The 24,792-nt window shown below is 33.9% G+C and overlaps 1 protein-coding gene across 7 annotated transcripts in view; it reads left to right on the forward strand.

The window, feature by feature from the left end:
- ERBB4 (erb-b2 receptor tyrosine kinase 4) overlaps positions 1 to 24,792 on the forward strand; it is a 1,106,221-nt gene that overhangs the window by 572,299 nt on the left and 509,130 nt on the right. For all 7 annotated transcript variants that reach the window (XM_072813218.1, XM_072813222.1, XM_072813216.1 and 4 more), the window contains exon 3: positions 19,897 to 20,083. In XM_072813218.1, coding sequence (XP_072669319.1) covers positions 19,897 to 20,083 — 187 coding nt within the window. The remainder of the gene's footprint in view (positions 1 to 19,896; positions 20,084 to 24,792) is intronic.

Below are 24,792 nucleotides of genomic sequence, written 5' to 3' on the forward strand. Positions count from 1 at the left end.
GAGAGGGAGGCAGAGACATAGGCAGAGGGAGAAGCAGGCTCCATGCACCGGGAACCTGATGTGGGATTCGATCCCGGGTCTCCAGGATCGCGCCCTGGGCCAAAGGCAGGCGCTAAACCGCTGCGCCACCCAGGGATCCCCAATTAGTGTTTTTATTTTCTTTGGGTAAATAGCCACTATTGGAATTACTGGATCATATAGTATTTCCATTATTAGTTTTTTGAAGTATCTCCATACTGTCTTAGGAGACCATTTTTCTTAATAAGAGATAATATTTCTTTTTGAGAGAAAACTTTGATTGAAAAATAAGTATTTTAAAATGTGTAAATCCCAAGCACTGACTTTTTTTGAGACTATTATGGTTACTGATAATAAATGCATTGGTGTTTGTCAGCTCTGTTATCAATAACATATTGGAAAATTGGGTACAAGAAGTAAATGAAATGGAGATAAGTGAGACCCACATTTGAAGAAGGCATCCTAATATTAATAGTCAAAGGATATCCTCTTTAGTATCAAATTAACATCCTTCAGGAGATGGAATTTGAAACAAATAATATGAATGAAGTAAGCAGAGTATAAGCTTGTAGTTTATAAGTTGTTTTTCTGACAAAATTGGTACCAACTCTTCCTTTGACCATGTATCTCTTTCAAATGGGATTGGTTTGTGAAAAGAATAAGGTGTACCTTGACAATGCAAACCACAGAGCAATGAATATTAAACTGGGTCTCTGTTTCACCCTTTTATACATTTTTAAAAATATTCTCAGTAACTAAATTTAATACCTTAGAATCAGTCACCTCAAGATTGGACAAAATTGGAATAGGTTTTGATGGTATAATAATTTCACTTAGTGTCAGTTATTTAAGATGTGGTAATTATATTCACTGATTTGAGTATTATGAACATTATAAAGAATATGTAAAAATTTGAAATATTGATTATAATAGCTTCTTTTTTAAAAAAGATTTTATTTACTTGAGATAAAGTGAGGGAGAGAGAACATGAGCAGGGGTCTCAGAGGGAAAAGGAGAAGTAGGCTCCCTGCTCAGCAGGAAGCCCAATGAGGGGCTCTATCCCAGGACCCTAGAATCATGACCTGAGTGGAAGATGGATGCCCAACCACTTAGCCAGCCAGGCACCCCTGATTATAATAGTTTCTTATCAGCATCTTATAAATGTATGCATTTCAACATAGTGATGGAATGAATATATATTCTGCATGGTGAAAATATTTAGAGGAATAAATATTAAATTGCTAAAATTATTTTTCTATGATGAGAAAATGTCATTTAGTAGGATTAAAGCTGGAAGGAATCTTGGAGCTCCTATAAGAAGTAGACTTCTTTCCTTTCAGAGCTGAAAGGTTTAGGTAATTTAATCATGGTTGTGTAGCTAATTGGCACAATTTGGAATACAACTGAGAGTTTTTAAGGTCTATCTTAGAGTTATTCCACCCTGCTCTTTCTAAAAATTATTTCATCCCTTCCCACCTCCCCCCACCCCTACTTTTTTCCTTTTCTCCTTTCTTCCTTCCTTTCTTTCTATATGCATGGAGTTCTCACTATGAGCTATCTTGGGCATTGGTGTTACAAAGATAAAGAGACTGGTCTGACTGTAGCCACTGATAATAAAAATGCAAGTGTGATCTGAAACTCATCCAGACGGTAGTTCATCCAGACAGAATGAGCATCCCTAGAGCCACTGGGCAATAGGATAAGAATTGCTGTAGTATTTAATTCAGATCTCCATTCTCAATCACTCCTAGTGGGTTTCCACAATGCTCGAACTTGTGAATACAGTAAAGCATGAATTATAATGAGCAAGACCTACTACACACTTAGAAGGAAAAAATGTACAGACTTTAGTGCATGATTAGGATAAATATTTTTACATACAGTAAACCATAAATGATATGCAGTCATTTCAGGCTTTTCTCATTAAAGAACTTGACTATTTCTAGATAAAGATATATTATTTGTTCAAATCTAATGGATTTCCACTTTAAAATATTGCTCAGATTTCTGGGGACATCCAGCTCTGCGTATAATTGGATACCTTTTTAATGTTTTTATTGGAATTATTAATATCATTGCCAGTTGTCTTAAGTTTTGTCACTATGTTGCTAAAGAAAGCATGACACAGTTAAGTGTCTCCTCATTCTCCTCCCCCCAAAAAAAATCTGGAAGGGAAAGAAGTAAATACAGAAGTAATTTTATTTATTCTCCTTGGTGATGTGATGTAGAAGCTAAGAAATCTTCTATGGTTTTATCTCTTCATCCAATCAAAATGTTCAACACATATGGACAGATGACAAAAGTATATCAGAACAAGAAATAAAATACATCTACATTATTTTTATTAAAGATGAGTCAAAGCAATCAGAAACTGATGGGATGAAGTATTCTGAGGTAATCTCTACTCCGTGTGTTTCAAATTCATACTAATTCATAAAAATGTCCTCATCTTAAGCATGGCCTTTTTGATTCTACCTAAGGCTGTAGTAAAACTTATGTTCTTAATATTTGTCATTGAAAATTTTTGGGCAACTGGCAAAGTGATTCCTGAAATGATGCTTCATTTGCTTCACTATCAAGCACTAGAAAAATGATTTTCATGAACTGTGCCCCCAAACCATTCACAGGAAAAACTTGAGGGTGTTTTCATTGAAGCTTGTGCTGTACATCTGAAAAACCAATGATGCCTAGAGGAGTTTGGAATCACGAGTTTGTGAGATGAAAAAAAAGAAAAAAAAAAGCAAGAGAATATTCAGTTTGAAGGAGAAAGCATAAAAAATGACTTTTTAAAGCAGTTTGACATTTTTTATTATATTACTTTAGAATGGAAGTAAATATACACATCCTTCAGAGATTATAGAAATTTTTAAATGTGCAATTAATGTAATTTAATGTAATAATTGTGTAGCCTAAATGCAGCCTAAAAATCGTTTGATATTTTATCAGTCTCTAGCTTGTTTTACATAGTTAGGATCACTACAGGGAAAGAAGAAAAAGTGTATTCATATTCCAAATGATTAAGTAATGTTAGCATATTATTGAATCAAAGATATAAAATAATATATGCTATGTGTGATGATAACCTGCACATTTTAAACTAACGAATACATTACTAAGATAAAATATGCTAATTTCATGAGAAAACAATATAACTGAATTCCAAATTATGCTAGTTTGGTTTCCTCTTGATGATACTTTGATGCTGAATGGCATTGCATTGTATGTTTATGATCTTCAGAACATATTCTGCATATATTCCTTTTATCTCTTATTTATTAATGAAATATAGTTTTGATCCTTTCCTGGTATATTCTCTCTTTCTTTATCTCTTTTTTAAAAAGATTTATTTATTCATTTATTTACTTATTTATTTGAGAGAGAGAGAGCCTGAGTGGGAGGGGCAGAGGGAAAAGGAAAGAGGATCTCAAGCAGAGTCCATGGACTGTGAAGCCCAACCCAGGCTCGATCTCATGACGTGAGCGGAAACCAGAGTCAGTAGCTTAAGGCACTGTGCTACCCAGGCCCCTTCTATGGCTTTCTTGGTAAGGCTTATATGACCATCCTATCATCTAAGGATCAAGCTTATAAATTTTCAGGATGTTGCTATTTCTTTAGTAATTCTCCATCTTCTCTACCAAATTTATGAATGGTAATTAAAAGATTGGAAGACGGAGGGGCGCCTGGGTGCTTCTTACTATTGTATGAAGGCAAGATTAGAGAATTCAAGGGCGTCTGAGTGGCTCAGCCAGTTAAGTGTCTGCCTTCAGCTCAGTTCATGATCCCAGGGTTTAGGATCCAGCTTCTGCATGGGCTCCCTGCTCAGCAGGGAGTCTGCTTCTCCCTCTCCTTTGCCCCTGCTTGTGTTCTCTCTTTCACTCACTCTCAAATAAATAAATAAATAAATTCTTATAAAAAATTTGGAAGATGGAAATACTTGAATTTTTCTCTGCATTGTATCATAATTTGCTGATTTCAAAATTATCAAAATTCTTTATCACTCTAAAATATTTACATATCACTTTCTACCTTAAGTGCAACTACTTATGTGCTTACAGTTCCCTATTACATGCCAAGCTTTTAGAGAGAAGATTCTTCATTTTATTCATCTAGCTATTCCCCAAACAAAGCCTAGACTTGGCACTTACCAGGCACTCATTCAAAATATACTGAATGAGGGAATAACGAATGAATGAATGAATGAATGAATGGTCTATTTTGAACAAATTCAACAAGGTTAAGATTTTGAATAATTGTCTCTCTATAGGTGTAAAATAGAGTCAGAGGAAACATTCAGACATTTGTCATCTTAGAACCCTTTGTCACAAGTTGAGGATTATAAATGGAATCTTCTGTCCATTTAACCCAATGTCATAAAGACTGAGTAATTACCATATTATAAATGAAGGTTAATGCTAGGTACTATACAGAATATTGCCATTAAAAAAAGTAAAAACAAAACCAAAACATACATAATATGCTACCTAATGACCCAGATTGTGAGGCTAATAAAATTATACAAAATTTGGATGCAAATCCACAAATTCATTTTAATTCCATAAGCATACATTTGCTCTGTCTTTTCTATAATGACATGATAAAATTCAGATAAAATTAAGCAAAATATATTCTGAAGCCTATAATAAATGATTAAGCAAAATATATTCTGAAGCCTATAATAAATACTCTTAGAGAAATGCACGGTATTAGTTTTTCAAGTAACATTTTCAAAATTTTAATATAATACTTAAAATATACAGACTTAAAAATAGATACCTAAAGGAATCTAAGCATCTATATAAAATACAGTACTTCCAAATATCTTAATAATGTCATTTGCCTCATTTCACTAACCAAGATGTTTTATTTTTATCCATTTTAGTGTTTTAAAATAAATTTAATATTGAACGATTTTTTAAATTTGAGATCATTAAAATGTAATGATATTTTGGATTTCTTCCTTAAATGCCACTGTATATTTTCTATGTATTCTCTCTCTATATATGAATAAAAGCAAATATGTTTATATATGTTTATTAAAATATATAGAGAAGCTAATGGCATTTTAAATCACACGAGAAGGATTTTTTTTTCAAGTTTCAATGTTATGCCAATTATTTGGAATGTTAAATTCTGTGGGTTTTTTTTATTTCTTTTGAAAACAGTATTGACCCTATTTCTTTGAATTACCTTATCACTTAAAAAAACTGTGCATATAGCAATCTGATGATTTTAGTTGTTTTACTTGTACTCCAGTCTCTGAAGTAAAATAGAACTGTTACTTCAGGAAATATCTTTCAACATCAGAGCATTTATTCAAGTATGATTATTTCAGACAAATATTTTTTGGACATGGCATTTTTGTAGTCTTATGGTAATCAGAAGAAACCAAAGCAAAACATTATACTTGCATTATTATTGTATACTTGCATTAATAATTGCATCTATGAGTTATTAACATTGTCAATGATTTAAACTCTCAGGATGCCTGGGTGGCACAGTCAATTGAGCATCTGCCTTGGGCTCAGGTCATGATCCAGGTCTGCTTTCCTCTTTCCCTCTGCCCCTTTTCCCTGCTCCTTCTCTCTGGCTCTTTCTTGTACTCGCTCTCAAATAAATAAATAAAATTTAAAAAAATAAACTGTCACCTTTTTCCATTTCAAATAAGGTATTTATTTTGTAACTATTATAAAGATAGTAGTAACATCACTCCTAACATATGGAGCTGACTTTTTGGGTAAAATACTGAGAATACTGGCCTAATGTCAGAAAACATAACAATACTTTTCAACACAGTCTTTGATGCATGAAATATTTTTGTATGTTGACCCTATTTTCTTTCCCCCTTTCATGGCACATCAGTGTCAGTAAATTATTTTGTGGTAATGCAGGAGGAATTAATTATAAAAATTAGGTAATCAACAATGGCCTTGTGTTCGTTCAATATACATATAAATCTATGTGAAGGAAGTGTAGTATAATTGAATTAATCAAATTAGACATACTTTAAATGAAAAGTTACAGTGGTGATAATGGTAATTCTTTGATATTCTATGTAAAAGCATTGAGCACAGTGCCAACTGTATAATAGGTGCTCATAAAGGTACTCAGTTGTAAGAGCGGTAATAAGGGTAGTACGTGTAATACTCAGAGCTGTAGTGTTGTGAATAATAGCAGCAAAAGTTAATTTGAGCTGAGAAAAACATCCTTCTGCAGAAAACTTAATCCCCATGACCTAATTTGTTTTATCTATCTTTTCATACATGGACACTTTCTAAAAGGGATTTGAGGTAACTGTTTCAGCTAAACAGATGTTAGCATGAATTATTTCATAAGTTTTATATCCATATGTCAGCGAGTAGAGATTGTATCAGAATATTAGGATTGGACCTGCTTAAGGAAATTAATGTAGGATTAAAAAGCAAGATCTAGGAAAGGGAGGTGAAATATTTTCAAGGATGAAATTCAAGGGTATTAAAGCGAATGTCACGTATGTCATAATTTTATTCATATCAGTTCCTTTCTAAGTTTCTTGTAGTTCATGAACTTAAAGCCTCAGCAGCACATTTTGTAACTTAACATAATTCTGGGAAAGTCAATTGAAATTTATAAATTATTTCAGAAGTTGCCAATTGAAAGTTAAATGTGATATTTATGTTGAAAGGCTTTGTGAACTATAATGTGCGAGTGCTGGGATCCCTGGGTGGCGCAGCGGTTTGGCGCCTGCCTTTGGCCCGGGGCACGATCCTGGAGACCCGGGATCGAATCCCACGTCGGGCTCCCAGTGCATGGAGCCTGCTTCTCCCTCTGCCTGTGTCTCTGCCTCTCTCTCTCTCTCTGTGACTATCATAAATAAATAAAAGTTAAAAAAAATTTAAAAAAAAAAAAAAACACTAGTGCTATGATGATGTTATGAAGATGATAAATTTAGGGATTGGGATAGGATTGAGTCAGTACCCATATTCATACTCTAGGAGATAGTGATGTCTCCAATGCTGCCGAGTAGCCACTGTTAGGAGCATAATCCAGTGTTGTCAACACTGAAGCCTGCTGTGATTAGTAAATCCATCTCCAAGAGGAAAGTAATGAAGTTGAGTGAGGAGAGAGAACACAGTATATCTTTGTTGGTTGATATAAGGGGATTGCCATAGACGAGAACAACTAAAAAGAGGATCACAAGCATTTGTCTATTGGATATGCAAGAAATTAGGAGGACACTGTTAGTTTTTTCATTTGTCGCTATCAAAGAGACACTGTTATTTTTATATTTAAATTAGTTTGGTTATACTGAGTACGGCTTGGACACCATAAAATGGATTTTTTTTTCTAGTGAAAAGTATCTTTTTAGAGAGAAAGGGGAATTATGCCTCTTAATGAAATGGCTGACATTGTTTATAAATTTGTTTTATAAATATAACATCTTAGACTTGATGTGCCTGAGTTGCATTTGGCAAGGTTTTTAACAGTGAATGAAACAAAATCAGTGAATGAACAGTGAATGAAAAAAAAAAGAAACAATGTAGAAAGATTTGCTGCTGCAACATTAGGTTACAAGGTGAAAAGAGGAGAGAGATAATACATATTTTTGTATAATTTACCCATGTGAATGGATACTTATTTATCCATCTAGCCACCATTCACCCAGCCATTTCTGTATAGCTATTTTTAGGCTTATACTTTAGGCTACATATAATGATAAATTTAGGTTAAGGAACTATATATTAACATAAGAATATTAATTTAAATCTTATATAATATAATATATATACATATATAGGGTCATGTTAACAGTTTACTAGCAGACATTTTCGCTACTTCTAGAAACCCCCAAGGCAACTCTAGAAGCAATAAAATTTAATGCCTGCCTCACATTAATATGCCTGTATGAGGGTTTCTCAATTTCAGTACTACTGACATTTTGGAACTGAAATTTTTTTGTTGGAGGCAAGCAAGGACTGTCCTGTGCATACATGATGTTTGCTAGCATCTTAGATTTCTACTCACAAGAAGCCTGTAGCACCCTCCTCCTTCAAGTGTGACAACTATAAATGTCTCCAGGCAATACCAAATGCCCCCTGAGTAGCAAACACCCCCATTTGAGAACCACTGTTTTATATCTATGCAAAGAATAATCTAAATTGATGATCATAAATATATATGACATCACAAGTGCCCAAAATTTATTTTTAAGTTAACAACATATTGAACACATGGGGAATTATATGAGACACAGGTGCCTACTATCCAGATTTAGCAGACATACAGATAATAATGTTCTTTAAAAGAATTTGCAAAAAAGAATAATTTTTTAGCTTCAGATAGCCAAATGTCCATATGGTTTAGAAAAAATTCTCTCCACAAACTTGTTCTTTATCCCAGTTAATGACAACCCCACCTACCAAGTCTTCTGAGCTAAAAACTGCACGCATTTCCTGTTTCTTTTTTTCCTTAATCCCTGTATCTAGTAAGTTACAAAAATAGCTGTTATACAGCCTCAGAAAGAAGGCTTCAATCTCAGCTCTGGCTAGTCTATATTCACTGCCATCATCCTCTTACCTGGCCAGAATTTCCTAACTTCTTACACTGAAACTAGGCAGATAATGCTACAGAACAAACCATACTGTAATTTGCCTGTATGTAGCATCATTAAATCCCCATTGTCTGAAAGATATAAATCTGAAATCCTACATTACTTTTGTTCCAGTTAAGTCCCCTGTCCTCCTCATCTCATTTTCCATTCAGGACTTTAAGACCTGTGAACACATCAGGCTTTCTTTCTCAAGGCATTTTCCCCATTAGACGTGTTACCGTCTCTGCCTAGATTGCACAAGTGGCATTTGACTACAGAGAATTCAATAGCAAGGAATCCCATGCAATCTGAAATCTTTCCATTCTTAAATTTTAGGTAAGATGCAGAGATGTAAAGTGACACTTGTATGTGCTTCCTTTTTTTTTTTTTGTACCTAATGACTTCTCTTTTTCTTATAACCTTTATATTGCAAATATAACACCAACTGAAAAAATATCACAAAGCAAATACATAGCTTACGGAGTTTTTTTTTTTTTTAATATGCCCTCTTATAACTTTCAGTTAACTTAAGTAGTAGCACTTTACCAGCCACACAAGAAACTCAACTCCCTGTTCCATCTCAAACCCTTTTCTCTACAAAGGTAACCATCGTCCTAACTCTTATAGGATTTTGCTTTCTTGTGTTTCTTTATATTTTGATAATGACCCAAGTATGCATCCCTAGACACTCTAGTTTGGCCTTATAAAGATTTTTAAATGTCTTTTAAGACTTAATTACAGGTTCCTCCTCACCCCTCCACCCCTTATAATTTATCTTTTCAATCTGAGATATTTTTTCTGGAGAGTTTTCCAGAGCCTAAGTGTTGTAGGTTGCTTACTCATGATAGAGTTCCATAATGGTTTCTCTGTCTTCTGTACTTCCCCTGAATTGGCAGCTGGATCCAGACACTATCATATTCATGTTTAATCCCTTTGCTGAAACTGAAGGTGGTGGCATTTATTCAGCCAGAGGCATAAAAGGACTGGCTGTCAAAAACCTGTCAAGGGTCTGAGATTTTCACCTGTTTGCAGGCTAGTAAGTCAGCCTGCTGGTTGTGTCGGCAGAAGACCTGAGACTCCATGGTATAGCAATCAGGATGGTCTCCATGTTGACAGGGGCAATTTCCAGGGGGATGATTGGGAAGTGGGCACAGGTGGACACTGTCCACCAAATGGATTTGTATCACAGTTGAGAAACTTTGAGCTTAGGAAACCCCAATCTTCTAAAGGGAGATATTAGCTAGCAACTTTGCCTTCTGCCACGAGAGAGAAACTATCATTATATCCCAGTGCTCTTTGCTATCCATACATCCTTGAAAAATTTGCTTCTTTTTTCTTTTCTTTTTTTTTTAATTTAAATTCAATTAGCCAACATATAATACATCGTTAGACTCATATGTAGTGTTCAACAATTAGTTGCGTATAACACCCAGTGCTTATATCACATGCCTTCTTGCTGCTGCTTTTCCACCTCCATTCCTATGAGCATACTAGTGGTACTCAGTCCTTTTACATTAGGATTTTGTCATATTTGAATTGTTCATTCATGTACAGAATCTCATTTGATTCTACATATCATTTTGAAAAGACCTCTAATTTCTTGAGCTTGAGGGAATGCTATTTTAAACTTTTTTGGAGGGTGAGTACTTTTGGCATATTTTGAATTTGGAAATGCCAGAATCATGCAACAGTTATTTTTGAGAGGTGTTTTGTTTTGTTTTTTAAGATTGTATTTATTTATTCATGAGAGAGAGAGAGAGAAAGAGAGAAGCAGAGACACAGGCAGAGGCAGAAGCAGGCTCCATGCAGGGAGCCCGATGTGGGACTCGATCCCAGGACTCCAGGATCACGCCCTGGGCCGAAAGCAGATGCTCAACCACTGAGCCACCCAGGGATCCCCAGAGAGGTGTTTTGGAATAGATAATATTTCTGTCATAGAAGAGTATGTTATTTTTAAGTTACAATTTTAGACCATGTTGTAATGGATATTACTTTCATAGGGAGTAATTGTCACCAGTTTTTGAAATCAATATCTTTAAATGATTGGGATTTTGAAATTTGAAATAAGATAGATATTATTTTTCTTAAAAAAAAATTTTTTCCTGGGATGCCTGGGTGGCTAAGTCAGATAAGTGTCCTAACTCCTGATTTGAGCTCAGGTCATGATCTCAGAGTGGTGAGATGGAACCCTGCATCATGTCGGCCTGTGCTAGGCATGGAACCTGCTTAAGATTCTCTTCCCTCACTCTGGTCCCCCACCCTATGCACACATATACTCTCTCTCTCTCTCTCTCTCTAAATAATAATAATAATAATAACAATAATAAAATTAAAAAATCTTCCTTTGTCTATGTGATTTTAGGCAAATTATTTTAACTTTAGTTTCTTTATCTATGGTAGTACTTTCACTCAAAGAATTGATGCTACCAGGAAATAATACAAGACACAAATGCTTCACATACAGGAAACTATATAAATACATTAAGATCATTATTACAAATAGTAAATTGCCACTTAGAAAGCTGTGGCTTGCATAAGAATACTTGACTATGAAAGCGTTTTAATTTCTAGTCAGTCTCCAAACTCCTGATCTTAATTTATGCTATTGTCTGTAGTCCTGATTGTACTTACAGATGTCCATGCTGTATTTGTTTGAATTGAATATTAAGAACACATAAGTAACACAAGACATTGTTGTCACTGGATGGCATGACTCATGCAAGTATTTATTCTTTATAAATTAATTAAGCCTTTTGCTTTCTGTTTTTACTGCCAAATATTTAGACAGATATTAAAATGTATCTTGGCAGTCTTGTCAAATCCAAGCTTGATACTCTGGCTTTCCTATTTCTGAAATTGCTCACCCTTTTCATTTAAAAATAACGACAGACTAGTCACAAAAGCAGTCACCTCTAACTTCTGAATCATCAAAAGCTGTTTCCCATATGTTTTCAAAAGATACAGCTGTTTTTATACATCATTTCATTTAAACTTTAAATTTTGAGAGGGGGAAAAATCTTATAAAAGCTCTCAGACATAAAACTGTCACGCTCAATTGTAGATTGAAAGGATATCAAACAGTTTTCTCATCCAAACTCTGGTGTTATGTATTATTCCTTAAGACATAGAGAAACACAGTTTTATATATGCTATGCAGAGGAGACAGTGCATTGAAGAAGAGTAAAGATTCTGGGTTCAGAAAAAACAGTGACTACTAATCCTGAGAATCTGCTGTAAGCTAGACCTTAAGTAACTTGTAGGGACTTACTTCTCAGAATGAAATAGGGAATTTAGGATTTTAATATCCCCATATCACAGATGGAAAAACTGAGCATAGAAAAATAAATAATTCACCCAACATAACACTGCTAAATGCTAGAATATGAACCCAGGTAGTATAGTATTTGTTTACTAGGTTTGCCATAACAAAGTATCACGGACTGAGTGGCTTAAACAGAAATTTATTTTTTCACAATTCTGGAGTCTCAACATCTGAGATCAAGATATCAGCAGGATTGTTTTCTTCTGAGGCCTTTCTCATAGACTTGCACATTATCTTCTCTGTAGGTATGTCTATTTTCTAAGTTCCTCTTCTTTTTAAGGACACCAGTCATATTGGATTAAGGTCATCCTAGTGACCTCATCTTAATTTAATTACTTTTTTAAAAAGATATTTATTTATTTATTTATTTATTTATTTAAGATTTTATTTATTTATTCATGAGAGACACACAGAGAGAGGCAGAGGCAGAGGGAGAAGCAGGTTCCATGCAGGGGGCCTGATGTGGGATCCGGGACTGCAAGATCGCACCCTGAGCTAAAGGCAGATGCTCAACTGCCTGGGTGGTTGAGGGCCACTCAAGCGCCCCAATTTAATTACCTTTTTTAAAGACCTTACTCCAAAGATGGTCACATTCTAAGATAGGATTTTATCTAGAGGGAGGTAGGATTTCAACTATGAGTTGTGAGAATTCATAGTTGAGCCCATAACAGGCAATCTGACTTGTGTCCATTCATTTATGCACTCTCTAGCACCAGTGATTTAATTAATTTTAATATCAAATGCATATTTGTTTTCCAATCATTTACCATTTCTAAACTATAATAAATATTTGCAAATATTTGCATAATTATACTACTAATAAAATATTATTAAAATGATCATTTTTTGAAGATCTTCAACTTTTAAGTACTGGGAAGAATTTGCCCTGATTTTCAGAAGAGAAATTAAGGTTGAATAACTTGGGCAGGTCAATAAGTAATGGAGACAAAAGTCAAATATCTGTAAGACTGCTGCACCCAAATTTAATCAATGGATTGCATTACCGTAAGCAATTTGATTTTCTATGGAGGAAAATGCTCATCACACGTACAATGCATATAAAAATTACGTTTTAATTCATGTGTGGACTCCGTTGTATGAAAATGCTGACAACTAATAATTTCTTTTTGATTTAAGTTGTATCTATAATTAATCAAAGTTTAATTCTAAGGTCTCCAGATACTCTTACTATTTTACATTTATGCAGTGTATCTAATTTCAGTTAAAATTCAATTCCCTAAATCACTGAAGCTTAATGTGTATATCTGATGAGGAAAAAATGAATTCAATACTATATTTTAAATAGTTATAAAAGAATGTTAAAATATCAATTTAGAATTCGGGTTTAAAAATGTAGACCTATCTATATAAACAGATGCAAAAGGAAAAAGTATACAATTGTACATACATGTATATTGCATATATATATATATATATATACACACACACACATATTTTAAATTAAAGATAATGAAATTTTTAACAGTACAGATTTTTTAAATATATAGGGACTTAAAATTGAGGTTTGTATATGATTATGTGAATGAATCTACTAAGGCTCCCTATTTAACTTGTGGAAACTCAAGAGTTAAGTGATCATCTTTTCAGTAGATCTCAAGTATTCACTACTGGGGTTAAGAACTGGCTAAGTAGCCAGTGATGATAGATGAATGGTCTGTAGATTCTTAGAAAGGTAAGGTTTGTAATAGCACTAGCACCCAAAGACTGGGTACTAGTGGCTGAGAGTTAGCAGTTTTGCTGGGAAGAATTCGATCAGATTCTCTGGCCTCTGAGTGTTATTTCATGCTGTGTAAAATGAGCATGAATTCAACTCTACCACAGTAATTTCACATTATTCTATTTTCTCAAATCTAATTGGATCAGACTTTGAGTTCCTGCTCGCCAGGGTAGCATAATCACTGGAGTTTTAAGGAAACTGATATAACTGAAAGCAAGACTCCAAATATGCCATGCGTTTGGAGATGTCATATGTGAATGAGATATATAGTCAGTCAGTCTCTATCTCTACATGCAGCAGGAATATGTAATGTTTGCTATATGTGTATTAATTATTTTTCAGTAAGTTTCTTAATATTATGTCATAGTTAAGAATGTTCTCTAGAAAGTACCAGTCTTGCTGTAAGGGGCAGGGACAGAAATTAATTGCCTAGGGAAACTTAATGGAAAGCCTTAGTGATAGAGAGGTTACAATTTGCTACTACATTTATCACTGTCAGAGAACACATAAATTCTAAAGTCATTACCAGCAGAGGGGCTTTCCTCAACCTTCCAATAGTTCTCTGTTCCCTACTCTTCTCTGTTATACTACAGATTTAATTTCAAGTCTACTGATCATAAGTAATCACTATTTTATTTGTGGATGTCTTGACTGATGGAATATGTTAGTATTGTTTGAGGATGCTATCTAAATGGGTATGAGTACATAAGACACTGGAGAAGAAGCTAAGAATTCAGAACTGTTTTTACTTGTTGCCGAAGGTCTTAACAAGAGTAAATAGGTTTATTTTCAAAGGAATAATGAAAGAAAAATAACCAACCAGCATGGATTTGACACATAATTTGAGTAGGAAAAAAATCTAGGAAACAGAGTTTTGTACATATAGCCATGAATGTGTAATTACTTTTAATGTGCATAACATGGTTCCTAAACACTGATTAAATATTGAGGAATTGTGAGGTATTGCAGTCACTTAAATCTTAAGGTAGATGAAGGAACATTTAAGGAGCTATTCACTATACTCACTAAGGCTCAAATTAGAGAGAACCAACTAAAATAAAACAATAAGGAATGTGGACCTATCCGAAAAAAAAATTAACAATTGTAAGAAATGTGAAATAAAATAGAAATTTAAAGATAATAAAGACTGATTTTTCTTGAATGATTTGGAGGTAAATGGAAAGCCCAGTTAAGCAGTTCAATCTCTTCTAATCTTTGAATGACATCCGTTGAAAATCCTGGGAATTTTATAATTTCAGATTTCACATTTCTTCTTAAAATATTTCATGGGAGAAGAGTTGTAAATTTCTTTTCTTTAGAACAAATCATGTATTTTTTCTGGACTTATTGCTAATATAGATATATTGCTAATATGGGAAGTTAGTCAAATTTCTTTTTTTTTTTTTTCATTCTTTTGGTTTCCATCATCAAATGCCAAAGGCAGAACAAATTGTCCCTTGGGTTAGAAGAGTTTTGAAGCATTTAAGGCTTTAATGGTCTTCAATTATATTCACTTCTTGAACAAAGCAGCTATAGAAGCACACATTGACAATGGAAATCAATCAGTTTTAGACAGCAGAAACTTACAGCACAAAGAGAGAGATATGTCTTTAGGTGGGTATTCACTCTTCGGTTGACAAAATAGGCAGTTTCCTGGAACTAAACGTATTGAGCCAGAACCAGAGTCAGGATTTTCTTTTCGTTGGGGCACTCTGATGATTTCTACTTACCACTGTGGTCCTTGGGCACAAGTCATGATTATGTTGTTCAAACAATGTTTTTTTATTAGCAGAAAGTTCATAAAATCGTTTTCAATGGAAAACAAAATCTAAAAAGTCCTTAAGCATTGTTTTCTACTTTTCAATTCTAACTTCATTCAACAGCCATTATTGAATGTCTGTTCAGTGCCAGAGTCTGTACTAAAGGCTATATAACATACAAAGAAACAGTATCAGGAACCAGTTCTGTAGTTTAGGAATAAATTCCAAACTGAAGAGGCAAGGTATAAAAAAGATAGAAAGGTTACATAACAAAGAGACTAAAAGGCAGTGGTTCTTCTGTAATAATTTTATAATTATTTTTATTTTCAAATTAGATTGGCTGCAGGTAGTTTTGGCTATTATCAGAAATAATAATATTTGTAATAGATAGCATCTATTGAACACTTACTATTTGCCAGACACTTTTCTTTAAATAGTATTTTTTTTTAAGATTTTATTTATTTGAGAGAGAGAGACAGAGAAGGAAAAAGAGCAGAGGGAGAGAGACACACAGCTTCAGGCTGAGCTTGGAACCTGATGCAGGGCTCGATGTCAGGACACTGAGATCATGACCTGAGCCGAAATCAAGAGTCAGAAGCTTAACCTACTGAGCCACCCAGGTTCCCCCAGACACTTTTCTTATATCTTCTAATCCTTATAAAATCTTTTTAATAGAGCTATTGCTATCATTTATTTCAAGATAAAGAAACTGAGGATCAGTGAAGGTAAATAATTTTAACAAGTCTACAAAGCCAGTACGTATAAAAGCTAGTAAATGTGAAGTATTTTGAGCCCTGTTGCGCCCTCATTTCTTATCATTCTAAGAGTCTAATTAGAGTCAATTCCCAGGTGAAGTTGGAGCTAATGGTAAGTGTGTTAGGAAGAATGATGGCTACTATGACATTCTCTAGACAAAAGATTGATAATACATTCTCTATCCCCAATGGTTATCTTTTTGTTATCATTGTAACTTAGAGCACTTGATAATTGTTATATGCAACTTAAAGGATAAATGATCTTTATAATGAATAAAAGAATTTTACTTTTTAGACCAAATGACATTGGAAAATGTTTTTGATCTCTCTTCTAAGAACACAAAGGGATTAGAGTTCAACCATTGGAACAGTGATTGGTTTGTAGAGCTCTAGGGATAGACTATTCCAGGCAAGTGCAATTTCAACCAAATGTGGCATGCAAACAATGCACGCTACTGTTGACCTTTTCACCTCTTTTTTTTTTTCTATTCATATTCCCCCAATCATTCATCTCTTTAATCCAAAATGATCAGTGTTCCAGGAATGCCTATAGTGGCTTGCAGTTCCCAATCCAGTGCCAGACATGAATAGTTGCATAGGTTCCTTGACCCTTTATCTCTACCTTTGCTCCATTAGGATTCTACTTTTCTAAGTAATTAGTGTCAGCAAGTTCATTTTCTAAGAATTGTAGGACTTGGAATGAGAATATAAATGAAGGTCTACATATTCCATGTCATTATTATTTATTATAAATCAAATAATACTTATTAATATATCTACCCTCCCACTTTGACAGAAGTATCTTTATAATAATTTGGATGGCCAGGTCAAATGTTAGGATTTTTGGACTCTTCAGGAGTATGGTGGCATGGAGAGAGAGGGACTCCAGTCTTTAGCCCCTCCTTTAACCAGATCTGTCCAGTATCTTAGGAAGCTTTGAGCAGAATGAATGGACACTTAGCCTGTACATCCAGCATCCACAGTCTGCTGACAGGGGGACAGAACTGGAAAGATGATACCACGGGCTCTAGATGGGAGATTAGGGCAATTTGAGAATGAAATTCAAGTATCACAGTGGTCTGGAGCATGAGTCTTCTTTAGAGGAAAAGAATGCAGGTTCCAGATGGGCACTTCTCTTGGCTCTGTAGCCTTTGCCTATTGGTGAAGATATGGCCAGAGAAAAGCAAGAGTGCTCAGCAAATATTTCTTGGTTTCTCACTATGTGCCTGTACTGTTGTGATCACTGGAGACATGAGTGAACAAGTTGAAATGCTTGCCCTTGCAGAACTTATATTCTGAGAAAAGGAGAGACAGGTTATAAATACTAAATGTAATAAATGTATATACTATATGGTAAATTAGAAGGTGATAAGTATTACAGACACAATAAAAATTAGAGCAGGAGGAGGTGGGAGGATCGTCAGTCAGCTTGGCTTCAATTGAGAAGGTAAGATTTGAGAAGGAAAAAAACAAAACAAAACAAAACTTGAAGTCAGTGAGGAAATTAGCCAAAAAGATAACAAGAGGGAAAAAAACTCAGGTCTTTCAGAGTAAAAGTGAGCACCGTGAGGTAGGACAACACTTAGCATATTAGAAGAACAAGGAAACCAGTAAAGCTGGAATAGAGTGTGAAAGGGAGAAAGTTAAAAAAAGAAGTTACAAAAAGAACTGATGACCAGGTCATAGAGTATTGCACTGTACAACAGAAATGTAATGATAGTCATAAAAATATAATTTTAAATTTCCATGTAGCCATAATAAAAACAAAGAAGGGTTAAAATTAACTTTATTTTTTTGTTTTTTTTAAATTAACTTTAATATTATATTTTATGACTCAATTTTTCTGAAATTATATCATTTCAGCATATAATCTTCGAAATCCAGAGTGTATTTTATTTCAGTTCATACCAGCTACATTTCAATTGTTCCATGGACACATAGGGCTAGGTGTTGCTGCATTGGGCAGAACAGATAGATTTAGACTCATCAGTGAAAGAAGTATTACTTTGAGTCACTTGGCAGATGTTTCAAATTTTTGAGAACTGCTGTGTCATGATTTGATTTTAAAAACTGATCTTCTGAATGTCATGATTTGACTTTTAAAAATGATCAGGTCCAGGGGCACCTGAGTGGTTCAGTCAGTTAACCATCCAACTCTTAATCTCAGATCTCAATCTCAGGGTCATCGGTTCAAGTACTGCACATTGGGCTCCATGCCAGGTGTGGAGCCTACTTAAAAAAAAAAAAATCAGGTCCAGCCTTAACTGAGAATACATGGTCAGGGATCAAAAGAAGTAGAAACAGAAAGACCTATTGTGGTCATCGTGATAAGTGAAATTCTGATGGTGATTATGGCTCAAATGACAGCAATGATTGACATAAGAAGTGGTTGAATTCTTGATCATTTTAAAGATAAAACAAATAGGATGTATTGAATTTGGTGTGTGAGAAGGGAGTGAAGAATGACCCCAAGACTTTGGCCTAAATAATAGGAAGGATGGATTGACTTCACCTGGGATCAGAGAAAGGGTGCTGGAAGATTGGGGCAAGGAAGATGAGTGTTCAGATTTGGACCAGTGTATCTGAGAAGTCTCTTAGGTATTCAGGTGACTATGTGGGGCAGGCAGTTAGATAGGAATGTGGAGTTTAGAGGACAGGTTGGAGATAAAAGTTTGGAGATCAACCTTGAAACAGGATAAGGTAACCAAGAGAATGAGACTGAATGGAAAAGCCAGTGCCAAGCACTAAGCATTGGGACATCGAAATTAAGAGGTCTAAATTGGCATAGAATTGACATTAAATTCACATCATTTTACCACTTCTGTATTATATATATTTTTATACTTAATTTTTAAAAACTTTAATACGTATGTTCGTAGCTATCACGATCTTACTTATTTTACTGAAAAACTATAATTTTAGGTGAAACCTAAGGGCTTTTCTTGTGACTTTTTTGCTTTATTTTTTAAAAGATTTTTGCTTATCTATTTGAAAGAGAGAAAAAACACAAGCAGAGGTGAGGGGCAGGGGGAGAAGCAGGCTCCCTGCTGAACAGGGATGCCAATACGAAGCAGGATCCCAGAACCCTGAGATCATATCCTGAGCCAAAAGAAGATGCTTAACCAACTGAGCCACCCAGATGTCTATGACTTTTTTTGCCTTAAAATATACAACAAAACTTCAAGTAATTAATTTATACTATGTTAAACAATAGATAGTAAAAATAAAAATTGTGGTTGTAATTAGAGATCATTATCAATCTTTAATACATATTATTTTTATATGTATTTCCCAGAGACAGGTAAGTTAACAGTCTTTGATATGATAGCATTAAACACCAATAAAGCAGATTAAAATGTGTCCCATAGTCTACCTACTAATGCAGCTTTATTTTATTTGTGATAAGCTTATGAGTTTGCTGCTTTTTATAAAAAGTTTCGTTGATAGCTAGGTGCTCTTACCTCATTTTAGTCTGTCAAAGAATGAGGTATTTATTCCTTTCATTATATTCAAATTCAAATTCCAGCTATAAAGAATTTGATAAAACAAAATCTATTATTTTACTATAAGCACATTCATGACTTTTTTTTTTAAAGAATACAACTCATACTTCAAATGAAATCCTAACCTTTTGTGTTCTTGTATTATCAAGGTAATTATTTATAATATAATGCAGAAATTAGTATACTGATGATCTCTAATTTTTTTAACAGAAGTAATTGTTTGTGTCTTTTCAGTCTATTCGGGAAGTCACAGGCTACGTGTTAGTGGCTCTTAATCAGTTTCGTTACCTGCCTCTGGAGAATTTACGCATTATCCGTGGGACAAAACTTTATGAGGATCGATATGCCTTGGCAGTATTTTTAAACTACAGAAAAGATGGGAACTTTGGACTTCAAGAACTTGGATTGAAGAATTTGACAGGTAGGAAAAACATACAAAATTGCAGATATGTTCTCATCAGTAGAGTGCAATACACATACACATATGGCCACTGTATGGCCACTGTAGTAGGTGTTATACTGAGGAACGCTATAAAGCATTTAAATAGTTAGTCTTTATTCATTTTATGGGAAATATAATGCCTTGTGGTGCCCTTGCGTTTATTTGCAGATATTGTAAGTGCAGTCTGAAAGATACCGTAATACTGTATCTCTGCCGAACAGAAGTACACTCTAAGGAAATGCTCAGTGACTGAAACTGAGATAGGAAGCAGGTTTAAGGATGCTGTGTTTGGTGGTCTCAGATGAACAGTGGACCATATCATCAAATCTGTGCAGTAAATAACACCACAACCTTCACTCTCGTTAGGGCTCTGTAAATACATAAGCCTTTATATCTAGTTTCACTAATCTAGTTTTTTGCACAGTCCCTTATTTTTGGAAAATGTACCTTGATTTACTAATTTAGTTTTGATTTGTCTTATTCAGTAACTCACTAAATAACATCGGAAATTCTTTCTCAGAATGTTTCAATATCATCAGTGATTCCCCATCAAGATTAGAAAGAGGTAGTTGCTAACAACCTAAACTTATTGTCTTGCTGCAAAACAAAAACAAAAACAAAAACAAAAACAAAACAAAACAAAAAAACCCACAGCACTTTGTAGGAATTTGTTTTGTAAGCTGACCCCAGGCAATCCTGCAGATACCTTTTCAGTCCATATAGTTCATAGCTGATATAGGCTGTCATAGGAGGTTTGGTACAAGATTTCTCATCATGAGTTTTTCTGTGTGTGCCTGTAATCAAGTAGTGCTAATTAGTAATTAATTTTCATCTCACAGTGGGATAAAGAAGTTTAAACTATTAATTTAGCCTAAATTAATATGATCTATATTTTGCATCAAAATACATAGAGATTTTATGTGTGTTTGAGTCCACTCAGTGGTAATGTTTCTTGACATTAGAAAATTAAAATTTTTAGAGGTATTACCTCAAAATACCAAGTAAAATTAACATTGATATTGTCAGGTCACTAAAATTGTTTGTTTCTTTCATTTATAATGGATATAAAAAATATTTTAAGTTAGAAATAGCTTCATTTGAAGTTAGAAATAGCTTCACAGTTAGCCAGACATGGAAGCTAAAATTGGATATTTTGGATGAAGAAAGGAATACTGATTATGTTATTTATTTTCAACATGATTGCTATAGAATTGATGGTATAATGGTGAATGCAAATTGTTCAGAATTTATAGATTCCTTCATTAACATTTTACTTTTTTGTTCTTTCCTTTCAAAGATAATTTCCTTATTGAAGAGTAGAGTTTTTGACTAAATTGCTACTTGCATGGAAATAATGATAGGAAGAATTTTAGAAATGAAATGGACAGAGAAAAAGTGAATGATTCAAGTTAAGAGTCTAAAAATAATAATAATCCGTTAAAAATTAATAGGCTTATTAAATGGTTTTCCTCTATTTATATTAAAGAAAAAATGAATACATTTCTTTTGAACTTTTTATAATACTTAAGTTATGTTGTTATTCCATAATATGTGCTATTTGAACAGTCTTTTCATACAGAAAATTAGTCTTTAAAGAGCTCTCTTATTTATTTTTACATTTACATTAATTAATATTTTATGTTTAACAATAATTAATATTTTTAAAGTTATTGAATCAAAACTATGCTACATTTAAGCATACCTTTTATTGAGTGAGCTCATACCACGATTGCTTATGATTGTGACAGCTTGTGTCATACCAAAATGCAACACTATTATTTCAAGAACATTATTCCCTATTCTGCCAGAAAGTCTTATAATGTGTGTGTGTGTCTGTGTGTGTGCAGTAGTAGAAGCAAGTAACTAAGTGGCTAAGAGAATGAGTTGATTGTTCAGAACAAAAAAGAAATTTTTGTTCAAGAGTTATTAATTTTTCTTTTATAAAGAAAAGTGCAATAAAATAAGTGGCAGAAAATTTAGACAACTTGGAAATTGTCCAGATATCTTAATATATTTATTAGGTGGCTGAGAATTACATGTGAACATCAGTCTAGCATCATTGATCTTACTGGTAATTAGAATCGATAGTGTAACTCCAAATTTGAAAATCAGAAGTCATACAATAAGCATGATTCTGTTTTTGTGTAAGAATATATAAGGAAGGGTAGGAGACACCTCACTGTTCATAGAAAGAGTAACTAGGAAAGAAATTTGCTCTATAGTTGTATCTTAAAGAACTAAGTGTTCTAGCTAGGTAGCCTAGTAAAGTAACCGGGAAACATTGCGATTCACTTCAGATAAGACATTTTTGTATTTCGGAAAGACAATTGTTTTATCTTATTTGTTTATATGCTATACAAAGCAAGCTGATAAAAATTTAAAACAATTTTAGGGTTTTAAGTATAGGGCTACAGGGTTGACCCTAATTTTAGTCCTATCTTATAAAATATAAAAGGAAATAGAAAACCTGCTGAGTAGTTAAATACCTCACTACTTAACTGTCCCAGTGAATTAAAATTTTAACTTGTTTCTGAAGTAACCAAATGCATCAGCAACACCTGGATATTGTTAGAAATGCAAATTTTAGGGCCTTACCTGAGACCCAATAGATCAAGACTCTTGTGGTGGGGCCCATCAACAAGTGTTTGTTTTTTTAAAAAAGATTTTATTTACTTATTCATAGAGACACAGAGAGAGAATGAGAGGCAGAGACACAGGCAGAGGGAGAAGCAGGCTCCATGCAGAGAGCCTGACGTGGGACTCAATCCATTGTCTCCAGGATCACACCCTGGACTGCAGGCGGCACTAAACCGCTGTGCCACCGGGGCTGCCCCATCAACAATAGTTTTAAGGAACCCTCCACTGATTCTGATGACAGAATTTTGAGAAACAGTGTTCTGTTTTTAATTAAAGATATGTTACCAAGAAATGGTAGCATGATATCTAGTTAACCTATTGACCTACTTGATCTAAATAATTTTCATTCATTTATCATCTCCTAGAGAGAAGGGAAGGAATGTGATAAAGAACAGATGAATTTGTAATTTAATGATGAGAAATACTCCTAAGGTTGGGGTGAGAATGGAAAGAGCACAGTAGGAGCCTGAATAGAAATATGGGTATAAAAGAGCTTGGAAATGAGCAAGATGCTAGGAGTAAACTTTCTTTTGTATTGCCGTTTGTTCTGGTACCAGCTTTGCACAATGGTAAACCATAACGGAGACAATAATAATCATGGTAAATTTTCCTCTTAAACAAACTTTTATTTTTAAATATTTTCAACAAGATAAATAATAAGTACTACTTGTAGGCATAGGAAGTATGCAGTGTTGTAACAAATAATTTTGAGATTATGATTTCAAGGCATATATATATATATATATATAAAATAATAATATGACTTTATTATTTATTACATTTGTCTCCTGCAAATTCTGTGTTTTGTAAAAGGGATCTTTGATTAACTTGAGGACTGTCATATATAAGGGTTAATGGTTGGATGTCACTTAACACATATGTAAATTAACTTCCACCTTAACACATTCTTATTAATTAGCTTCATGCCCACCGAAAGCTATTCCTTGGACTATAATTATTACTATAGATCTTACTTAGATACTTACATTATGGTTGTGCCCAAAGACAAGAAACATAAACAAACAGGAAAACTTGTTCTGCTGCTGCTGCTCACATTTCCCTGGTCTATTGTCAATGATGTGGGACAGAGTGGAGAAGAGACAGGTCCCTAGGCTAGGGATATGCTGCACAATCTAAAAGGGAGTGAAAAACTTGTCTTGGCAATTCATTTTCTTTTCTGGTCAGGGGAGAGACCATATTTCCATCGATGTGTCCTTCAGGCATGTAATCATCTTGAGGCCATTGGGAATGACAGTACTGAATCAGAGGACTACAGAGCTGGAGACAATTAATGCCTTCCCTTGTAAAGGTCACTTACATATGGCTGTGGCTTTATTAATCATTCTGGTGTTCTGCTGTTTGTTTGTTTTTATCAGATCCTTCTTAACCAAATGTCCCTATTCTAAATTCAAATAATGTCCAATATATTTACAACCTTAAGTCTACAAGCTTATACTTACTTAGTTACCTGTCTGGCCAAAATCTAAAAGTTATTTCATTATATGGGACAAAAATGAAATAAAACAAAACATGCTATTATTTTCTCCTTTCTAGAATTTATAAAACTACCTTATCTGGATAATATACAGTTTCATCTATACATGATATTGCAGCTATGAAGAGATCTTGGAGAAATACCTAGGTTCATATCTATTCTATACTATTAATATTCTATTCATAATGACGATAACCTGGGTACCAATTTACTACATAAATGTGTACATTTTTCTCACCAAATTTCACCTTAAATATTGGAAATCTCATTATATGAATTGTTAGACTATCTCTTTTGAATAGGTGAAATTTGAGGTGATACCAATATATAATTTATGTTTTCCAAATGTTAGACAAATATTCTCCATATTTTCAGACCAAATTATTCACATATTCGTATGATTATTTAATGTTTTATGGCTATTCTAACTTTTTGGTTAATTGTGTACTGGATCATCTTAATTAGATTATTATTTGGTATGTGTACAGCAAGCATTTTAAATAAAAGCAAAACACTGAAGGTATTTTTGGGAGCCCTCAATAATAATGGAAGGATA

Source organism: Canis lupus, chromosome 36, assembly GCF_048164855.1.
Source record: "Canis lupus baileyi chromosome 36, mCanLup2.hap1, whole genome shotgun sequence".
Classification (NCBI taxonomy): domain Eukaryota; kingdom Metazoa; phylum Chordata; class Mammalia; order Carnivora; family Canidae; genus Canis; species Canis lupus.